Source organism: Mesoplodon densirostris, chromosome 14 (genome assembly GCF_025265405.1).
Source record: "Mesoplodon densirostris isolate mMesDen1 chromosome 14, mMesDen1 primary haplotype, whole genome shotgun sequence".
NCBI classification, from domain to species: Eukaryota; Metazoa; Chordata; class Mammalia; order Artiodactyla; family Ziphiidae; genus Mesoplodon; species Mesoplodon densirostris.
Window position 1 is genome coordinate 31,366,538 of NC_082674.1, and position 22,336 is coordinate 31,388,873.

At 37.7% G+C, this 22,336-nt stretch overlaps 1 protein-coding gene across 7 annotated transcripts in view; it reads right to left on the reverse strand.

The window, feature by feature from the left end:
• Nucleotides 1-22,336, reverse strand: part of DHX57 (DExH-box helicase 57) — a 62,245-nt gene that overhangs the window by 20,446 nt on the left and 19,463 nt on the right. For all 7 annotated transcript variants that reach the window (XM_060117019.1, XM_060117024.1, XM_060117022.1 and 4 more), the window contains 11 exons: nucleotides 20,858-21,036; nucleotides 18,977-19,098; nucleotides 17,267-17,462; nucleotides 16,598-16,722; nucleotides 11,993-12,126; nucleotides 11,028-11,082; nucleotides 9,164-9,369; nucleotides 5,509-5,625; nucleotides 2,769-2,865; nucleotides 1,314-1,487; nucleotides 506-706 (listed from right to left, as the gene is read on the reverse strand). In XM_060117019.1, the coding sequence (XP_059973002.1) occupies nucleotides 506-706; nucleotides 1,314-1,487; nucleotides 2,769-2,865; nucleotides 5,509-5,625; nucleotides 9,164-9,369; nucleotides 11,028-11,082; nucleotides 11,993-12,126; nucleotides 16,598-16,722; nucleotides 17,267-17,462; nucleotides 18,977-19,098; nucleotides 20,858-21,036 (1,606 nt within the window). The remainder of the gene's footprint in view (nucleotides 1-505; nucleotides 707-1,313; nucleotides 1,488-2,768; nucleotides 2,866-5,508; nucleotides 5,626-9,163; nucleotides 9,370-11,027; nucleotides 11,083-11,992; nucleotides 12,127-16,597; nucleotides 16,723-17,266; nucleotides 17,463-18,976; nucleotides 19,099-20,857; nucleotides 21,037-22,336) is intronic.

Below are 22,336 nucleotides of genomic sequence, written 5' to 3' on the forward strand. Positions count from 1 at the left end.
GTTCTTATATACGCTATGCAAAGTTTCAGAAAGGTTGAACCAAAGGTTCTCCAGCTTCAATAACACTGAGTTTAATCATTCATTCGTTAAATCCTATTTTATGATATTTGTTCTTTTGTTTGTTCATCAGGTAAATAATGTTGTTTTCAAATTGCTTTTGTTCAATTTGTTCTAACTGATAATGAGGGTGTAGATTTCCCCCTGAGATGATTTAATATTGGTGTTGCCCTAGCAGAAATTTCTTGATAAGTTAGATGACTTTCCTGACTAATAAATGTATTCTTAAGCTGTTTTAGGGCCATCCTCTGCAATGCAAGAGATCTTTATGTGTATAAAGTTAAAAGGAATGGTAAGGCAACACTGAAGGGCTCTTTCTTTGCAAATGAATGAGTTCATCCAAGTCCACGCTTAGCAAAACATCTTCTACTAAGAAAACGAAAACATGGAACTTACGGTGAGAAACGTTGGGACCTTTCGGAAGCAGAACACAAGGATCAAGATGTACCTGAGACAGAGCTGTTCCAGGGGCACTCTCTGTATTTCTGGTAGCTGCTGCTTTAGAAGCTGGTGACTGAAGTGATGGCTGGTGAATAAATGGAAGCAGACCCCAGATGCAACACGACCTGCTCGACCTTTTCTTTGCAGGGCATTGGCTTGAGAGACAAAAGTATCCTCTAAACTTTCCATCCCTTTGCTGGCATCATATCTATAAAGTAAAAGAAAAGGTAAAAAGCAGCTACTTTATAAAAATGTGGCCAAAATTTTACTTAGCATGGAAAGAATAGATGAACCATCCTACTTCTGTAGAAGGACAGTGTCCCGCATGTTCTGGGGTAGTTGAGTCCCTGGTGGGAGCACTTTGTGCTAATTTAAATGGTTTCTGTACTATATACTACATACAGTTTCTTTATTCAATTTAAAAAAAATTTTTTTTCGAGAAATAAAAACTATATATATTTAAGGTGTACAATGTGACGTTTCGATATATGTATACATTGTGAAATGATTACCAACCTTTTGGTAATTAACATATCCATCACCTCCCATACCAATTCTTTTTCATTCAAGCACATGTAAAGCATATAAGAAAAAGAGGAAAAATAATTATTTCTAAGGTAAAAACTTAAAATTTCTACCTCTGTTTGAATATAAGATTCATGATCCTAGCTACAGAATCACTCATATCTAGAGAGTTTTCATAAAGTATTTTTTCAAACGTAATCCATGTAGCTTAATAGCATTAGCCTTTAACAGCTGTGTTGCTCCAAATGAGGCATCGTTAGCCCCTCTCTTACATCACCAAAAGAGGATACCTCTTTTCTTTCATTTTCCCAGAATCAATGACATAGACAACATCATCGATAGTGATGGATGTCTCAGCAATGTTGGTGGAAATTATAATCTTAGTTACACCCAGAGGAGGTTTTACAAACACAGCCTGCTGCTCTTCACTGGATAAAGATGAATGAAGTGGGTGAACAACACATCTAAAAAAAAAAAAAAAAAAGTATTTAGTGTTCTAGTACAAAACACTGAAATTGGGTTATAATGGGTGAATTTCTATTAAAACTAACAATGTGACTCCAAAAATCAGCAGCTTCTCCACAACCTGTCCTCAAGGCCCAGGTCTTCTAAATGGGAAAGTTCTTTCTGACCCTTAAAATATTTACTCAGTTCTATGAACTAAAAACCTTGCATCAGGGCCTCCCTGGTGGCGCAGTGGTTGAGAGTCCGCCTGCCGATGCAGGGGATACGGGTTCGTGCCCCGGTCTGGGAGGATCCCATATGCCGCGGAGCGGCTGAGCCCGTGAGCCATGGCCGCTGGGCCTGCGCATCCGGAGCCTGTGCTCCGCAACGGGAGAGACCACAACAGTGAGAGGCCCGCATACCGCAAAAAGAAAAAAAAAAAAAAAAAAAAAAAAACCTTGCATCAACTTGGGAAAAACTGGAGTGTAATTCACTAGTAAATAATCAAGAGGACTAAATAGTTGACATTCTACAAGTAACAAGCCTGGAGCACACTAACCAACAAAGAATCATTTTTTTCCCTACCTTTAAATTCAGAGAAAGAGAGACAGAGACAGTCATGTATGCTAAGAAACTTCAGTCTTATATTTCTAGGGGGTGTTCATCTGTCAAGTAGTGTCCCCTTAGATATGAAGACATACCCAGTCTGTCTTACTACTGGAATAGGAACCACTGAAAATTATTTTTTCTCAAAATGGTAGCATTTCTTTGTTGTTATTAACACTGGCTTCTCCAATCCCCAGTATCTGGCAACTGAAATTACAGTTGACCCTCAAAGAATACGCGGATTAGGGAAGACCAATCCTCTGTGCAGTCAAAAATCCATGTATAATTTATAGTTGGCCCTTTGTGTATGTGGTTCCTCTGTATCTGTGGTTCTGCATCCATGGATTTAACTAAGCATGTATCATGTAGTACTATAGTATGTACCACTGAAAAAAATCCATGTATAAGTAGACCCATGCAGTTCAAACCGTGTTGTTCTAGGGTTAACTGCACATGCCATTTTGCTGAGTCACTACGCTAAGTGAAGAGAAACATTTTTATATAATGGAATGGAAATGACTGACTCCCTGGAACAAACTGCTTTGTCTATTCCCAGCTGGCATAAACAAACATATTTTTGAGCAGTGACACCAGGGTTGAAAGAAGGTGATGACAGTCAAAGAGATCTTTCTGGTTATTCATTTTCACACATAACTGCAATAGATGATTAAGAATATAGAAAGCAATTAACTTACCGATTACTACGTCTGTTGTTGAATAGAGAATTAGACTGTAGCTGTTCATAAAGCATTTTGATTTCTGCTAGTCCCGGTAAAAATACAAGTATAGCACCTGGATATATAAAAAGAATCAATCTGAGAGATGTGAAAAAGAAAAAACTAATACAGATTTTAATTTTAAATGAAAAATGTAATAATCTGAGATTTTTCACAATCAATTTTCTTTTCTTTGTAAAGTCCCCAGGGAACTAAATGGAAAACAAACTTTTAGAATATATTTTCTGACTTAATAACTACAGAATGAATGAGGTACTATATCTTTCGAAAACAGAAAAAGAAATGATGTGTAGAAAAATATAATGCCTTACGTGATACAAGAATCATTAGCAAAGCTCTTTAAACATACTTCTTCAGTGCACTGGCCACTGACATTCTGTTTCTATAGAAAGAGTTATACTTCTAATCTTATATGACAGGAAGACTCTTCTCCCCATTAGTAAATAAAATCCATAAACATTTTATTGGAAATGAGGAAAAGAAACTATAATTGGCCAGCCAATCTGGTAATCTAAATTTAGATATGTGTTGAAGAAGCAGTAGATTAACTTACCATGCCATAATAATGGTTTATGGGCTTTAAAATTTTACATTAAAGAAAATAAACAGTGATAACTGATTATAGTGTATTTCTGTGCCAAGAGCAGTCACTCAGCAATAGTCACCTCCTTTTGTGCTTTATTCACAGAGGAAACTGACACTGTCTTCCCTAACCCCGCCTTTAATCCCACAAATATTTACTGGGTGTCTTTGTCAGCTTTGTGCTAGGTACAATGGAATATAAAACAAAGATCTGCCCACAAGGAACTCATGACCAATATTTTATCGTGGTTCTTCTCCCCACTAAATAAATAAGGAAACTAAAGTATTACAAAAATTGAACTCTGAAGAAGGACAAAAGATTATCTTTCAAGGTTGGTTTTAATACTGTACTTCCTAGTTTACAAAGAATGTTCACATATATTATCTCATTTGATCCTCATAACCACCCGTTAAGAAGATTAATAGTACCCTTAAGGTGACTCAGTAACATGGTCAGGTCACAGAACTTAATAAGAGGGGAGTATGAAAACAAATATAGGGTTTCTGGTACCAGATCCATGCTTTTTCCATTACATACCCCATGCTTCTCTCTACTAAAGTAGCACAAAATTTAAGTGGTAAAATAATCTATATGGATGGAAAAAAAAATTTGTATTTTTATGTGCCTTCTGATCTACTCTGCCCTCATGGCTTGGCCATCTGTATCAAGGATATCTTTAATATTCACAAATATATCACCAACTGCCTAATCACTACATCAACTTTGCTTTGAATTCAGATAATTTTCTAACATTTCTTTTTGGCTGGTATACTTCATTTTTTTCAGTAATAGTCTTTTCCTTTGGGATGAAATAAGATATTCAATCCAGTGATAATGCATTAGCCAACAATGGCTACTTGCCAAGGAATGAGAAACAAGGCACTTCAATAATTTTATGTGGCTCACATGTTTCCTTAGAAAATACCACATAATGATTAAGATCTAATCAGAAGAGGGCAGTCATTAAGCACTGTGTAATGAGCATATAATGTAGTTTTCTGATCTATGATTCCACTTAATTATCACTCAACAATGGCTGCATCTATTCATGCAACAAATATTTACTCCATACCTAAGGATTCCAGGTTCTGTTCTAGGGTCTGAGGAATACAGTGGTGCACAAGAAATTCTTATTCTTAAAGAGCTTACATTCTACTGAAGGAGACCATCAGTAAGCAGAACTATAATTTTGGATAGTGTTAAGTGCTACATTGAAAATGAAAACCATTTATGGATATTGTGATAGAGTGAGGGGAGAGACAACAGATAGGGTGGTCAGAGAAGACTCCTCTGAAGAGAAGACATTTGTTGGAAACCTGAATGATGTGAAGGATTCAGTTATGAGAAGATCTGGGACATTCATTCTGGAGATAACGGACTACAAATGAGGTAAAAGGTCACTGGGAAGACACCGAGCAAGGGGAAAGTAGGGATTGCTCTGTGTTATAACAGGAGGAGGAGGAGGAGTAGTAACAGTGATCATAATAACAATGATAAATATACTAGCATAACTATAATATTGTTAGGGGTAGTGGCTACTGGGCATTAAATATATGTCAGGCACTGTGCTAAGCGCTTTGTATATGGTTTCTTTTAATCCTCAACATAGAGGATTTATTATTGTCTTCACTTTACAAACAAGGAGCCTGAGGCATAGAAAAGATAAGGACTTTATTATCCAAGGTTACAGAGCTCGGAGTAGCAGGGAATTTTATCAGACTTTCCAAAGCCTGTTCTCTTAACCCCATTGCCCTGTGGCCTCCAGGTATAGAGTCTTCACATGATTCAAACACTCATTATTAGACTCCCATTTAGCCAGGGACTGAGTGTTGACATGTGGACACCCAGGCCTTCTTTTCAGCCTTCTTCATTTTGGACTTTGTATTGTTAACATCTTTTTGCTTGGTGGGTAAAAGGTAAAACTTCCTCAAAAGGTAAACGGTAAAATTTCCTCCTGAAAAACCTAATAAGCAACTGTACACACAACTGGGGGTGAAAAAGTGAGGAACCGGGGCGAGGGCTCCAGGAAGAGAGGCTGTCCCCACAATCCCCACCATCTCAGGAAGTAGACTCCCTGCCCTTTGCCGTCTCACACTTAAGACAGGCTGCAGTTACCTGGAGGGTAGGAGTGCTTTCCATCCACAATCCACTCTAACAAGGCCTCGATTAATTCAAGATTAACCTTTTCAAAATCCATAACGGACATTGTTTTGATGACTGATTTGCTAACCCCTGAAAGAAAGGTAAAAATCAGGATAGTTATACCTTATTGAAGAAAATATGCCTGGGAACTAGGTGGGTGTCTTGATTTGATTTAATAACACAGATGTTCACATTTAATGTGCTGAAATGAACTTTTTTCCTTCAGTCTCTCAGAAAATACAGGCTCACTAGAAGCACTTTTTGCTTGAACAATGACCCAAAGAGCAGGCTCCTGCCCCTGCTGGAAAGGCCGAGAGAAGCAACTTTTAACTTTTCTCTTTCCTTCCCCTTTTATCTATCATATAAAATATATTTTATATATATTTCAGATATATATGTATTATATATATTCATATATTATATAAGTATATTCTATATATATATATCAAACACATTTGATATATAAATATATCAAAAATATTGCAGAAAACCCTTCCAGAGTCAATCAACTTGTGAATTAGATCAGCCAAAAGTCCAGGCAACAGTAACTGTGAAAATCAGTGCACAGAGGCCACAGCTTTACTTTACAACAGTGACTTTACAGCAGCAACTTTACAACAGTGACTTTTAACTTTTAGGTTCCTTGAGAAAATCATAAAAGTTATGAATCTTCCCTTTAAAATACATGTGATTTCAATGGCTTCACCAATAACCCTGAAGTCTACCCATCGACCCTCAGGTTAAGGGTCTACAATCTCCTTCTAATTCATTGGAAGCCTAGTAAAAGATATACTTCCTTGTGTTGTACTATAAGCCTCAGCTCTTTTAAAAACAAACAGCATATGCCTGGGGAGACTAATTCTCTGCAGACGGCTGCCGTTTCTTTTTAGTTCTTTCTAATGACCCATCACCTGAAATAGAGTCTAACTGGAGCAAAATAACTGTAGTTGGTATGAAGGAAGGCAAGCTTTCTACGCTTTGCTGAAAAGCTTGAAGAGAGGCAAAAGCAGTTGCTAAACAGTGTTGTTCTGAAGAATGAACCCTATGTTGGTAAAAAATGAAAGAAAGGGAGAAATAAGCTACACAAGCAAAAGTGTGGTTGGGTGTGGATGGCAGAGCAGGAATCATTTTTATTTGCCAAGATTCCAAATAGCCAGACTTTTCAAAAAGGAGAAAGAATCAGCTAACTGAGAAAAAGGGAAACGAAAATCATTAAAAAAATTTTTTTTAATACTTTGGCAGGTTTTACTAATCATTTATATCTTAAAAGACTGATTATTATTATTTTTTAACTAGAAAATTTTAAAAATCGAGCTAGGGAACATTGTTTAATTTTCTGAAAGAGAGCACTGAGATCAACTAGATAAAGTCTTTGTTTCACAGGGAAGAGGAGACCCGGAGAAGCTAGTGATCAATCAGCCCAGCATCATACAGAAGCTAGTGGTAGAGCCAGGTTTCCCAACCTCAAATCCTTAGAAAAGAGTTCTCAGAGGTGCTTTCTGAACTTTGATATCTCTGTGCTTGACATTAGAAAGACCGTGGCTTAGATCCAGTCATAATTCTTAAAGAAAACTCTGGAATTTCAAAAGAGAAACCAAAGAGATTTTCCTGTTAACTAATTTAATAGAATAAGGAAATGGGAATTGTCGGCTGGTATGATGTACAGAAAGAACACAAACATCTGAGTCAGACATTTTCATGAGAATCACAAATCTGCACTTACTAGCTCTGGGCACTGTGCTGTGGATTAGTATTGTCTTATTTAATCTCCTAAATAATGGCATTTTATAGATAAGGAAACTGAGGAATAGAGAGGATGAGGAACTTGCATATAACTGGTTTTATGAGAGCCTGGGGAGTCGAATCCAGGTCTGTAAGATACATGTCTATGCTCTTAACCTTACTTCTCAGGATGTTGGGAAGATTAAGTGAAATGTTTGAGAGCCACGTATATCTTCCTAAACAGTAGAACAAATGGCTAATGCCCTAATTCCTTTATGATTACCATTTCCCATGCAGGACTGCATCTTTGGTGGAAGGAGAAAAAGGAAAACTCACTTGTCTTTTCTGCTATAGAAGCAGTAACAGGGGTTGGAGGCTCTTACTCCTTGAAAGGTAAACAACTTTTATTTTTTTGGAAGGACCAAGAGGAATTGGGGTGGCAGTCCACGGAAAAGAGAGCAGGAAAGGCAGCTGAGACCTGTCTAGGCTTTAGGAAGAAAGCAAAAGTAGTAACCTTAGGGTTTCTATGGGTTCAGCCCAGCTGAACGTATGGAAGACTATCTAGGAACAAAGCTGCGTGGAGTCCGGCATGGGAGGAGGGAGCACCTAACAACATATATAAAAATGCTCAGCACAGGGTGGGCCCTAAAAAAAGATGTAATTTTCGAGGCCTACTGAATAATGCTAAAACTAGTGGGTGAAATTTTGAGGATGTTATAGGATAAATAGTTTCAAATCTCTCTCCACAACTGACTTATTAACTACAAAGGGAATAAATAGCAACTACACAGAGGAGAAACGTAGGCATCACCTTAACCAGGTGATCAAAGTTAATACTGCTAATAATGGGACGAACCAACATCATGTGCCTCCTGATATGATGCACTGAGAAGGACTCAACATTGTTTCTGTGGTTTTCTAACCAAAAATGCATAACCTAAAACTAATCATGGGGCAACATTAGATAAACCCAAACAGAGGGACATTCTACAAAATAATTGGCCCAAACTCCTTAAAAATGTAAATCATAGAAGAAAAATAAAGGCTGGCAAATTTCTCCAGATAGAAAGAAACTAAAGACACATGATGACTGAATGCAATATGTAATCTTGCGTTGGATCCTGTACCACTTAAAAAATAGCAATAAAGGACATTATTGAAATAATTGACAAAATTAGAATATGGACTGTGGATTAAACAGTAGTACTGTATTAGTGTTAAATGTTTTCATTTTGATCATGTCCTACTGTTTGTTTTTGTTTTTGGCCATGCCGTGCAGCTTGTGGGGTCTTAGTTCCCCGACCAGATATTGAACCCGGGCCCCGGCAGTGAAAGCGCCAGAGTCCTAACCCCTGGACCGCCAGGGAATTCCCATATCCTATTGTTATGTAAGAGGATGTCCTTGTTCTGAGGAAATACATACTGAAATATTAGGGGTTAAGGAGCATCATGTCTGCAATTTACGTTCAAAACATTCAGGAAAAAAAAAAATGCACCCAGAGCAAATAATAAAGCAAATGAAGCAAAATGTTAATAATTGGTGAATCAGGGTAAAGGATATATGAGAGTTCACTGTAGTCTTGCAAATTTTTAATTCTGAATTTGAAATCATATCAAAATGCAAAGTTATAAAACACTCAAGAATATAATTTAAATTTTACTACCTCCCAGTTTTTCTATAATGAACACATTTATAATCAGGAAAAAAACCACTGGTAAATATAATAACAATTTTAATCTAATATGTATTAGAACTGTTATTTTCCTAAGTTTAAGGTTGTTCTGATGAACTAAAGACAAGGTAACTATGAAACAAGAGCCACATTTTTCTTCTTCTGGATCAGGACGTGAGAAAAACTAGTTATCTTTGGCATAATTGTAATATTCCCCCCAGGAAGCACATTACCTTTATAGCGGGCCAGGAGCTGCTTAAAATCTAACTGTTGATCTGGCACGGCATCTTTGGTGGAATCCTGATCGTGGAGGTGCAGGGAGAGGCGCAGGTCCTCCTCCACCTCCTCAAATGCGGTTCTGCTGCGCCTCGCCTTGAACTTCTCCTTTGACATCTGTTTCATGGAGCGCGCGTATGGACTCCCATCCTGCAACACATACCTGAGGAAAGAAGACAAAGAAATGTGTGGGTGTGGCTGCGGGTCTGTTGGTGAGGAATGACACTGTTCACCTGCTTTCCTGCTCATCCAGCAGAATGGTGCTCTGCTTCTGCCCCATTCACGTGTTATTCTCCCACCAGTCCAGGATTCTGTCTGCCGTGCCCTACTGCTGGTGGGGAACACACTGGAATGCTTTTGGCTCTGTTTTAAGATAATTCTGGAGGCAGTGAATTTGGAAAAGTGAGAGAAAAAAGACAGGGAAACTAGCTGAAAGATGATTTCCTCAGAGATTCACATTCAATGGAAGTGGGATTGGGCCCACAAAACAACAATTTTAATAAGCTCCCCAAGTATGCTTACTGCACACTAAAGTTTGAGAGCCACTGTTTTGGGGTTTTTAGCTTGAGAATACTGTATCATTAAATAATGTAGAATTAGGAGGGGGCTTATTAGGAATGGAAGGAGCAGAGAGAAAGAAAAAAATTCTGGTGTCAGACATCAAAGGTGTTTCCATTCTGGAGCTCAGAGGTCAGGAATGAAGATACCAATCTGGGAGTTCTCAGCACAGGGGTGACAGCTGCAATCACATGAGTCTTAGAGAGCCAAGCAAGAATTTAACAGTGAGAAGAAACAGTGCAAGGATAAAACACTGGGGAATCTTCAAGGTCAAAGAGTAGGAAGAGGAAGCAGAGCTTTCAGAGGGGAGAAATCTGTTGGTATCCAATAGACATTACCACCTTCTATCCGGTACAGAACTTATACACTCATATGTACTGCAAACTCCTTGAAGGCAGAATAATAATGATAATAATAGCTAACACATAAAAAGCATTTGATATATGCCAGGCACAGTTCTAAGCCCTTTGCAAGTATTAACTCCAAGTATTAATTAATCCTCATAACTCCTGAAGAGGCTACTATTAATATGCTCACTTTACGTATGATGAAACTAAGTCAAAGAGAGATTAAGCTACTCACCAATGTTACAGTTGGTAAGTAGAGGGATTTAAATACTAGTAGTCTGTCTGCAGAATTAGTACTTCTTTTTTCCATGTTAAATTCTCCATAGATTTGGTCCATCATTTTTTATTATTTATTTATTTTTATTTTATTTTATTTTTTTTGGCCATGCCACATGGCTTGTGGGATCTTAGTTCCCCGACCAGGGATTGAACCCAGGATACCGCAGTAAAATCGCCGAGTCCTAACCACTGGACCGCCAGGGAATTCCCCATCATTTTTTAAACAGACTTTACTTTTTAAAGCAGTTTTAGGTTCACAGCAATACTGAGCAGAAGGTACAGAGATTCCCCATACACCCCCTGCTCCCTCCCCTACGCATAGCCTCCCCCATTAGCAATATCCCCAACCCGAGTGGTACATTTGTTAAAACTGATGAACTGACATCCATACATCATTACCACCCAAGGTCCTTAGTCTACATTAGGGATTCCTGAGTCAGTACTCTTAATATATAATATTGCCTTTGAATTCAAATAATTTGTATAATAAATATTCACTGAAAGGGGAAAACAAAATGCTCAAATTGAAAAATTAGAAGAAAAATTAACCCATTTCTTAGTATCCAGGCACACAGAGGTAAAATAGTAATTCTGTTTTCAAGGACTTTCACCAAACTTTAATTAATATCTTCCTTACCTTGTCACAGCAATGGCATCTTCCAGAAAAAATTGATCAACAGGAAATGTACGACCTAGGAAAACAAGAAAATAAACAGAAAAGTCTCAGACTACCCGGTTCAACTATCTTGAAACTGTTTGTATATGTAAAATTGTCTTAAAAGGAAGCTTGGCACAGTAAGGTACTATTTACTCTGTGGTCTTACAAGTATTCAGAAAAAGCTTTTCATGATAAAAATGGAAGGAGTAGATTCCAGTTAGTAAATGAAACAGAAGTGCACAGTTGGAGAGATGATCATTTGCTAGTAAGACTTTTTTTAACCTCTTTAAAAAAAAAATCTGTTAAACCTTTTTATCCCCCTCTTCTTCCCTGAAGGGGACCTTTAAACAGTCAACAATTGTATTCTTGATCAAGCATATAATTTCATCTTTAAATCTACTGTCGATATCCTCTATAACTAGAACGAATTATTCACCACTCAGTGTTTCCAAATTGTTCTTTAGCAACTGCAGAATGATAAACTAAAGCCCAAAGTGATAAATTAATCCTAAAATGAGACTGTGAAAGCACCCAAAGAAGACACAGACTATCCAATTTCACTTGCTCCCAGAGTGGACCAATATCCAGAAGTTTAGCAGAATCTAGCAATGAACAAATATGCTATACACAGATACAACTTTTCCCTTTATGATAGATTACCATTATAAACTCACATTTTGATGTTAAACACAACAGAATGCTAGAAATCCTAATAACCTAGACATTTTTTAAAAGCACATATAAATTAAAATCTCCCAGCAAATGAATATAACATTACCTCTTTAATAATTTCATTATGTGGTTGTGATTTTATTTGTTATAAACTAATCAATTCTTCTCTAGAAACAGGTATAAATACTCATTCATTTATATCTCAAATGAACTTTAAAATAATTATATTTGCTTATTAGGACAATACGTATTTAATGATGGATTTTAATCACCTGGTATAGTGATAACTGGGCAGGAATTAAAATATTCTGAAAAGAGCTCAGCGTTTAAAGTTGCACTCATCAGAATAACTTGAAGAGTTGGTCTCTGCAACACAATGTCTTTCAAAACTAGCAATAAGAAGTCACTAGAGGAAATAAAAGAAACACCTGAGGATCAAACAAATTTAATACATCAAAATTAATAACCTTTGACATATTTCAAGTAAGTGTAAGACTTATGTGAAAAAAATTTATAACTCATAGAAAGATGTGTCATGTTCCTAGATGTGAAGACTTAATGTTGTAAAGATATCAATTTCCCACCAAATAAACTAAATTCAGTGTAGTGCCAATCAAAATACCAACAGCATTCATCATTGCATTTGATAATTCCACTTCTTGATATCTACATGTACAGAAAGAGGTATATACAATGATTTTCATTATAGCATTGTTTGTAGATCAGTGGAAACTACCAAAATGTCTATCAACCAAGAAATGGTCAATTATGACAATATCATCCATTCTAAGGAATTACATGAGGCAGATAAAAGGAATAAAGTAGAGCTCTAGATACAGACATGAAAACATCTCTAAGAGATATTGTTAGTGAAGAAAACCCAAGTTGTAGAACAATATGTACCGCAGAAGAGCAATGTCCTAACTGGTCTCCCTGTTTCAGCCCTTGCCCCCCTAAAATCTATTCTCAGTATGGTAGACCAATAATTCCATGCCAATGTAAATCTGATTGTGCCACTCTTCTGCTCAAAATCCTTCAACGACTTCTTAGCAAAGTCCTCACTAACGAGGCCCTATGTGACATGATCTGTACCTCACTACTCATTTCCTGTCGCGCTCCCCCTTCATCACTTGGCTCCAGCCACACTGTCCTCCTTGCTGTCTTTGAGACATGGACCCCAGGTCCCTTGCACATGTTATTAATGTGCCTAGAAAGGGCTTCTCCCAGACATTCAAGAGGTAGCTCACTCACTCACTTTCTTTGAGTCTTTACTCAAAATGTACCTTTTCAGGGCCTCCCTGGTGGCGCAGTGGTTAAGAGTCCGCCTGCCGATGCAGGGGATACGGGTTCGTGCCCCGGTCTGGGAGGATCCCATATGCCGCGGAGCGGCTGGGCCCGTGAGCCATGGCCGCTGGGCCTGCGCATCCGGAGCCTGTGCTCCGCAACGGGAGAGGCCACAACAGTGAGAGGCCCGCATACCGCAAAAAGAAAAAAAAAAAAAAAATGTACCTTTTCAGCTAGGCCTTCCCTGGCCACCATGTTTAAAATTTCAAATGTTCCCCTCCCTTGCATTTCATATTACCCTTTCTCTTCTTAGCATTTAACAAACATACTTTATATATATATATATATTTTTTTTGCTGTACGCGGGCCTCTCACTGTTGTGGCCTCCCCCATTGCGGAGCACAGGCTCTGGACGCACAGGCCCAGCGGCCATGGCTCACGGGCCCAGCCGCTCCACGGCATGTGGGATCTTCCCAGACCGGGGCACGAACCCGTATCCCCTGCATCGGCAGGCGGACTCTCAACCACTGCGCCACCAGGGAAGCCCCCATACTTTATATTTTACTTCTTTATCTTGTTTATTGTTGGGCTCTCTCACTAGAATATAAGCTCTATGAGGATGGGGATTTTGGTTATTTTGTTCTACAAGATACTACTCAGTATCTGGAGCACTGCCTGGGATATAGTAGGTGCTCAATAAATGTTGAGTTACTAAATGAATATATAATTTGTATAAGAAAAAAAAGGTCTGGAAATAAAAGTACCTATTTCTGACAAAGCAAGCATATATGTCAATGTGTAGTAGGACATATCACCAATCTGATCACCGTAGTTATCTCTGGGGCAGGGACTGGGAATGGTTTGGGAGTGTTACAGGGGACTTTCACTTTATCTGTATTGTTTGATTTTTAATGAGTATATTCTTGAACTACTTAGTTTTCTTTAATGAGCTAATTTAATTACATTTATGACTATTCTGTTTCTTTTTTAGGGAAAAGGAAAATAATACAACAATAGGTAAATGGTTAAGTAATTTATGGTACATCCACACGTTAGAATTTCCTCATGCAATTATTAGCAATAATTTCAAAGATAGTTCATGCTCTCATATTAAATATTAGATCAAATGCAGCACACAACACTATATAATCCCAATAGTGTTTGTGGAGATACATTTCTCTGCTAACTCCCAATATACTCCCAGAAGAAAACAGAACAAATTGTTAACATGTAATTAGCAATTCTATAAGGGACAGAAATTCTTCTTGACATTTAATATTGCCTAAATGTGTTAGAATAATGTCATTATCTCTATGATCAGAAAATGTATTAAAAATTTTAAACAAATATAACTATAATTTTTCTATATTCAACCTTTTATCTTATTTATTTTTTAACTGATCTTGGTTCCTAGATTTTACTTTTTCTTTTTTTTAATTTTTATTTATCTTTTTATACAGCAGGTTCTTATTAGTTATCCATTTTATACATATTAGTGTATATATGTCAATCCCAATCTCCCAATTCATCACACCACCACCCCCTATTTTCTGCCTTTTTCAGTCAGAGCTAGCAAATATTCCTACTTTTTCTTATAATTTGTATACTCCATTCCCAAAGACTGGTATTTGTAAATGCTCAAATCTCCCTTCTCCAGTGTGTAATTTATCTTTATTCAGATGTGAAAATACTTTGTTTTTAACTGTTGATATTCTATAGGTCATTAGGTTTTATAAAAATCTCTTTTTGAGAACATCATTGCAGCCAGGAAACAGATCCAGTGCTATCTTCCAGTTTCACTGAGTTTGTGGAAGTATAAATGTTATGAAACCCAAAGCTATTCTTCATGTTCAAAATTACATTGGATATAATTTCCCCTAAAATTAAAAATTTATTTTTACAATACAATCATTTAAATATTATTAGTTTGGCTGAATGTTTTATTTGATTCCCTCTTCCAGGTTGTTCAGTGATTCTGTTAAAATAAATTATTTCAAATGTTCATTTCAACATTTAGGTGCAAAGTGACATTATTTACCATTTATTTTTTTCCCCACTGTTTTCTGGAGTCTCTACCTAAAGATTATTTGCCCCTCAAAGACTTTCAGTGTTTTCTATATAGCTATTTAAAATTTATTATTGTCTTGTTATCGGAAATATTTCTTTTTAAAATTTTTTTGCCACATCACACCGCTTGCAGGATCTAAGTTCCCCGACCAGGGATCAAGTCCAGGGCCCTGGCAGTGAAAGCGCCGAGTATTAACCACTGGACCACCATGGAATTCCCTGATATATTTTTTTATATAAAAATCTTTTTCCTTAGTTTCAAATTTCTTTATATTTCTTAATTACTACTATATTAGTGCATTTATTTCTTCTAACAAATAGTCTTCTGTTTACATGTCTTCCCTGTTCATTTTTTAAAAACTTTTTATCAGCAATAGCTGGGACCTCTTTTCACGTTTCTTTTTTTTTAGTTTTGCTATGATCTATTTTCTGCTTCTCTGTCAGCCCATCAACTTTACTTAGACTTTCTTCTTCTCAAGATATTTATAATAATATAGTCCTTTTTGGGAAAGCCTCATGATTTGCACAGGATCATCTCTCTTTTTCCCACTACTTTTTTACTACTTTAGAGCATGATCTTCACGACAAACTATGATCAATGCCATCTATTTACCTGGCCCTTCATTTTAAAATATTGAGAATTTTGATTTTATACCATGACCCTTTAATGACTTCTAATTCCATTAAAGTAAAATCCAAATGCCTTATTATTAATGGTGCATAGTCTCCTGCTTTTTTTAGCTGTCACTTTTCCCCTCATTCACTACATACCAGCTGCACTGGCCTTCCTCCGGTTTTTGGACTCATGAAGCCCTTTACCACTGCAGAGTCCTTGCAAATGCTGACCTTGCCCTCATATGTCTCATGAGACTCCTTTTCATACTTCTGTTTTTAATTTAAATGTAATCTCTTCAGAGATATAATCTCTGATTATCTCATGGCTCTCTCCCCCCAAACACAGCATCCTGTTTGTTCCTTTATGGTACTTATTCCAATTTGTAGTTATTTACTTATTTGTTTATTTACCTGTTCATTATTTGTTCTTCCTACCAGACCATAAGAGATAAAGGGGAAACATATATGTTTGTTCACTACAGTATCCCCAGCAATTAACAGGCCACTTGGCACTTAATGCAGGCTCAATAAATATATGAATGAATGTCAGGACTGAATGACTGACCAAATGCACAAAGAAGGAAGCACATATTGACCAATCCATCAGCTACAGCATGCATTACATCTGATATTCCTGCTAAGTACAGCACCCAGCTCAGCACGGTGCCTCTTATGAGACGATGTCCGTCTAATAGGATGACTCTTCCAGTGATGAACATGTGCTCTCCTAGCATTTTTCGTGTCACAGACCCTGGAGACCAGGAAGGCAGTTCCTCTTCTCTAACTTAAGCCTTCCCTATGGTAATTGCCGTTACTAGCTCTAAGGAACTTAACTGGAAGCAGGATGAAATTCTTTCAGCATGTCTTCATTTGACGTGTGTGGGTATTCATTCGGAAAATCTTTGCCTTACCTTTCTTCTGTCCTCTCATGGACTTCATCAACAATGATATGGGTGACTCCTTGTAGGGCTGTGTCCCCCTCTAGCCTTCTTAGCAGCACTCCTGTGGTGCAGTATAACAGTCTGGTGGCTGAGGACTTACATGTAAAAGGGCATAGAAAGCTTTAATGAACTTTCTGAAAAAAGGAAACACTTTCCTGGCAAAGCCATTTTTAATGGATAGGGATAAAGAATACTGAAAACACCAGCAGTTCTATTTTAATATAAACCAAGGAACTAAATGCATAGTTTCTTGCTGGTAACAACAAAAGCTTTTCTACTTTACATCAAAATTTTAAGGCTCATAGAAAGCATTCAAAAATTATTACAAAACATAAAAATAACAGTGAGTGATGAAATCAATTCTGAATTTGTTCATTCCATATTTGGTTAAATGGATTAAGTCCCAGTTTAGGAACAAAGCAGCACCTACTAGATCACTTCTGCCAATAAAGAATAGAAGGTCTTTACAGAGGAAATTAAGTACACCCCAAAAAGAGTTTAAATCAAAGTATTTCTAAAAGGACTTCAGCCCTATTGAAGTATATATTCCAACTTGCCCAGAATCTCCAGACCCCAAGGGCTCTTTATACTTGAAAATTGTAAATTTCTGTCATCAGGAAATAAGAAAAGCATACAAACCTTGACACTTTCTAACCGGATCTGGTATCCCACAGTCAGACCCACTCTCTCTGCTCTTTCTTTAGCAACGCGTTCGGCAACAGAGATCGCAGAGATTCGTCGGGGTTGGGTACAGATGATGTTAGCCACCTTCTCAGGTGGTCCGTTCAGAGAATCATCCAGAATAAACTGTGGAATCTGTGTGGTTTTCCCACATCTGTATGTCAAAACAAATAAGTCCTAAAATAAGAGTTTTCAAGTGCTCTAATTAAAGAAGCAATCATATCCAATGAGGAAAGTAAGAAGCTTATTAGAATAAAAGTTGTTCAGCTTCATCTATCTTCTAAACCGACCTACTGACTTATTACCTATAGCTGACAACTCCTAGGAATTTGCACTTAGGTTAACAGGGCAATCAAATAATAGTTTACTATTATTTGTAAAACTGGGACTACTGAATAAACATTAGGTTAAGGTCTATAAATGCCTCCAGGAATGTGAACTCTACATATGAATCCTAAAGAAACAGGAATATTATCTTATGATTATTAAAATACTTTATATTTTTCCCACTGGTGTGGTATAGCTTTGGCTATACCAAAGTACTGACTGAGGTTAAAAAGATAAGAAACTGGAAGATACAAAGTTATTACTATACCTGTGAGTCTGGGCACAAATGTAATTATTAAATTGAAGACCCTTGAATACAGAACTAGATTAAGCCTGCAACTTGTCCCTGCCAAATACGTTTGGATAACATATGGAGAGTGTGGAACAGGAAAAATAATGTACCCTAAGTTGTTCTTAAACAAAAGCTTTAAGGAAATCAGAATAAATTTAGAAAATTTATTTTTGAAGTTTCAAGCTAAGTGTTCTGGAACTGTCCTTTACATTTTAAAATGGGCCTTGTTTTTTTTTTTTTGTGGTATGCGGGCCTCCCACTGTTGTGGCCTCTCCCATTGCGGAGCACAGGCTCCGGACACGCAGGCTCAGCGGCCATGGCTCACGGGCCCAGCCGCTCCGCGGCATGTGGGATCCTCCCAGACCAGAGCTCGAACCCGTGTCCCCTGCACCGGCAGGCAGACTCTCAACCACTGCGTCACCAGGGAAGCCCTAAAATGGGCCTTGTTAAAAGCCTTCAGCTAGGCCTTTTGCCTTAAAATCGTCTGAAGGCAGAGGTATACAATATCTATAAATTCCCAAATTTCTGGGCTTCCCTGGTGGCACAGTGGTTAAGAATCTGCCTGCCAATGCAGGGGACACGGGTTCGTGCCCCGGTCTGGGAAGATCCCACATGCCGCGGAGTGGCTAGGCCCGTGAGCCACAACTACTGAGCCTGTGCGTCTGGAGCCTGTGCTCCGCAACGGGAGAGGCCGCGACAGTGTGAGGCCCGCGCACCGCGATGAAGAGTGGCCCCCGCTCGCCGCAACTAGAGAAAGCCCTCGCACAGAAACGAAGACCCAACACAGCCAAAAATAAATATAAAATAAATAAATTAATTTTAAAAATTCCTAAATTTCTGAGTTTTGTTTGTTTTTTTGTAATTTGGCTCTATTAGCTACAGTTGCCACATTATTTGCCTCTGTGAAATATTATTTAATATTTGACAGGAAAAAGCACAAATAACACCAGCAACTGTTTTTTTTTTTTAAAGTAGAAGTGGTGGTGGTAACCAGGGCACACACCATATCTATAGATGAAAGCTGCATTAGAAATAAATCACACTCTTACCCAGTCATACCACTTATAACAAGCACTTGGTGCTTGCTCAACAGTTTAAGAATGTTTTCTCTTTCTTCCCAAGCAGGGAGTAATTGTCTTTCTTGCAGAATTGACTGGAACTGTCTGGAGGCCTAATAAAATAAAAGATAAGACATCAGTTTGGTTACTTTCAATCTCCTTTCACAAAGCTCTGAATGTGGAATCCCATAGTTAGACCTACCCTTTCTGCTCTTTCTTCAACAATTTGTTTAGAGACAGAAAGTACAGATTTGTTGGGGGTTGGATGCTGGTGACTTTAGTCAGAAGGCTGTTCAGAGAATCAGCCAGAATAAGCTGTGAGATCTGTGTGGCTTTCCTACAACTGAATGAACTGAAGGATCTTATATGAGAAATAACCCCTCTTGCTTAGCACCTATCCAGCCCTTTTTGTAAGTCTCTATACTAGCACTGTTCAACAGAACTTTCCGTGCTGATGGAAATGTTCTGTTTGTGCTGTCCAACATAGCAACCTCTGGCTACATGTGATTGTTGAGCACTTGAACTGTGATCAGTGCTATCGAGGACCTGAATTTTTTATTTTATTTAATTTTAATAAATTTAACTTTAAATAGCTACACATGGATAGGGGCTACCATACAAGACAGCATAGTTTTACACAGTATCAGATTTTTACCAAAATCACTAATAGTAACAACACTCACTAAATGGTTCTTATATAATTTTTATCTGTCGAGAATAAATAAATAAAAATAAACCGGAATGGATTTATAGATTTTTTAAAAATTCCTGGGTTATAATCCAATACTGTACATCCAATACCTACGATATCATCCAATTTATTTTGTTGCTCTCATTATTTCATTTTGGCCATTGGGAGCTTTTCCAGGTTGATTCCTGAGTCCTTCTGACATGACCTCATCTTTTTTGTTTCATTTTGTTTTGTTTTTGAATACTCCCTCATTTAAAGGGTTCTTTTTGGCCAATCACCACATCTATGTAACTCAGTTTGACATCTAATGGCCAATGCTATAAACACTGTACTGTAGGTTAAAACTGTGGATGTATTTTTGACTAATGTAAGAAATTTATACTAACATTTACATTAACATACACATTTTCTGCATGTAATTTTATCACCTCTAAACACACTGTTCAAACTGAATGTGTAATTTTTTATTTCCACCATCTTATTATTTATGGTGCGATTTTCTAGTCAATTTGACATTCTATGGGTGCTGCGGTATATATGTACTAGTGTTATATATACTCTGTCAAAAATCAGAATCGCAGAACTTTAGAATCGGAAGGGCCTTAGATAGCATCTAATCTAATCCCGAAACTGGTTAAGCAACTCGTCTTTATCCTCCATCCAACTCTGCCCTAATACTTCACTTATGAGTTCTTTTAAAATAATCTTATTTTTACCCCTGAATGGGGTAAAAACAACATGGACTTTGAAAACAGAGAGAATTAGCTTGAAACCCTGTGTTGTCATTTATCAGCTATGTGACCTTGGGCAAATTATTTATCCTGTGAGCCTCTGAAATGGGGTAAGAGTCCCTCCTTATCCTTCTCCTTTTCTATACTGTTATTTCTAATGTAAATCACAGTACTACTTTTCCTTTCACTTATCAGATTTCTATCATAGTAACAAAGCCACATGATTCTCAGAATATTTGGTATATATGTTTCATTTTCATCAGCCACTGGATTTCCCAAAACTATCTAGAACATGCATCCAAGTTTGCCGTGGCATGCAGAAACTTTGCCCAATCAGAGTAAAAGAGAACTGAAAGTATACCATGGAGAGTAGCCAAAGCTTCCTAATTCCTAATCCCTTCATCCATACATTAGGGAGGCAATGCTAGCCATTCTCTCAGAATACCCTACCTGTTTTATTCGGAACTGCTTGCAGATTTTGACATTCTCAGCATGTACTGATTTTGCCTGCCAGTCATATCTTTTGGAAATCTTTTTCTTAAGGTTGACATAGCTTTCATTCTCCACCATAACTGGTGCAGGACCTTCATCCTCATCTGTCTCCTCCTCAGGCTCTGATTCTTTCTCAACTTGAAGGGGATAAAAGGAAACGTTTTCAATATGGAACCCTTTCTTTAGCAGGGAAAAGTCACTATCTAACAAAGTAACAACAACAAAAAAATCATAAAATGGAGAAAAAGTTAAAGCTTGAATAAAACAAGTTCATTCATTTCCACACTACTACTTCTACTGCTAAAGAACTTACAACGCATCTCCAAATAAACTTTAATCAAGTGTAAGTGGCTCTGGTTAAACCAAATTAAAAACAAAGAAAAGGGCTTCCCTGGTGATGCAGTGGTTGAGAGTCCACCTGCTGATGCAGGGGACACGGGTTCGTGACCCGGTCCGGGAAGATCCCACATGCCGCGGAGCGGCTGGGCCTGTGAGCCATGGCCACTGAGCCTGTGCGTCCGGAGCCTGTGCTCCGCAACGGGAGAGGCCACAACAGTGAGAGGCCCGTGTACCACAAAAAAAAAAAAACACAAAAAAACCCCAAAGAAAAGAAAATCATGCCCTGCCTTGTTAATCCAGTAGACTCTGTACATTCAGGAATTAACTGAAAGTTTCAAATATTTGCAAGTATACCTACAATTCCAAGACACAAAATAACCCAAATGTCTATCATATGATGGATCAATAAATGAAATGTGGTATGTGCATATAATGGAATAGTATTCAGTAATAAAAAGGAATGAAGTACTGATACATGCTACAACATGGATGAACCTTGAAAACATTATGCTAAGTGAAAGAAGCCAATCACAAAAAGCCACATATTTACTATACGATTCCATTTCCATGAAATGTCCAGAATAGGTAAATCCATAGAGACAGAATATAGACTCATGGTTGTTAGGGGTTGGGGGAAGGGAGAAATGAGGAGTGACTTGCTAACAGGTACAGTTTCTTTCTGGGGTGATAAAAACGTTCAAGAGTTAGACAGTGGTCATGGTTGCACAACTTTGTTAATATACTAAAAACCACTGAATTGTACACTTCAAAAGGGTAAATTTCATGGTGTGCAAATTATATCTTAATAAAGCTGTTATCTTAAAAAAAAAGTTCACGACACACAGTTTGTCATTTCTTGAGGAATACATCTGAGTGCTAGAACTCGCTGTAGGTTGGGAGCGAGTCAAGGGGCCAGTGAGGGAACCTAGCCAGCTGTCTGGCATCCGCATCTCGGTGCAGTTTCACTGTTCTCTACCTGTTGACATTTACCTAGGAACTCCTGGGAAATAATAAAACTTGCTGCTCTGAAAGAAAGGTGGCAAAAAATAAGAGAGATCCTACGGTGAGCTTTGAAAGGGGGGTTACTTGTGATGTAAG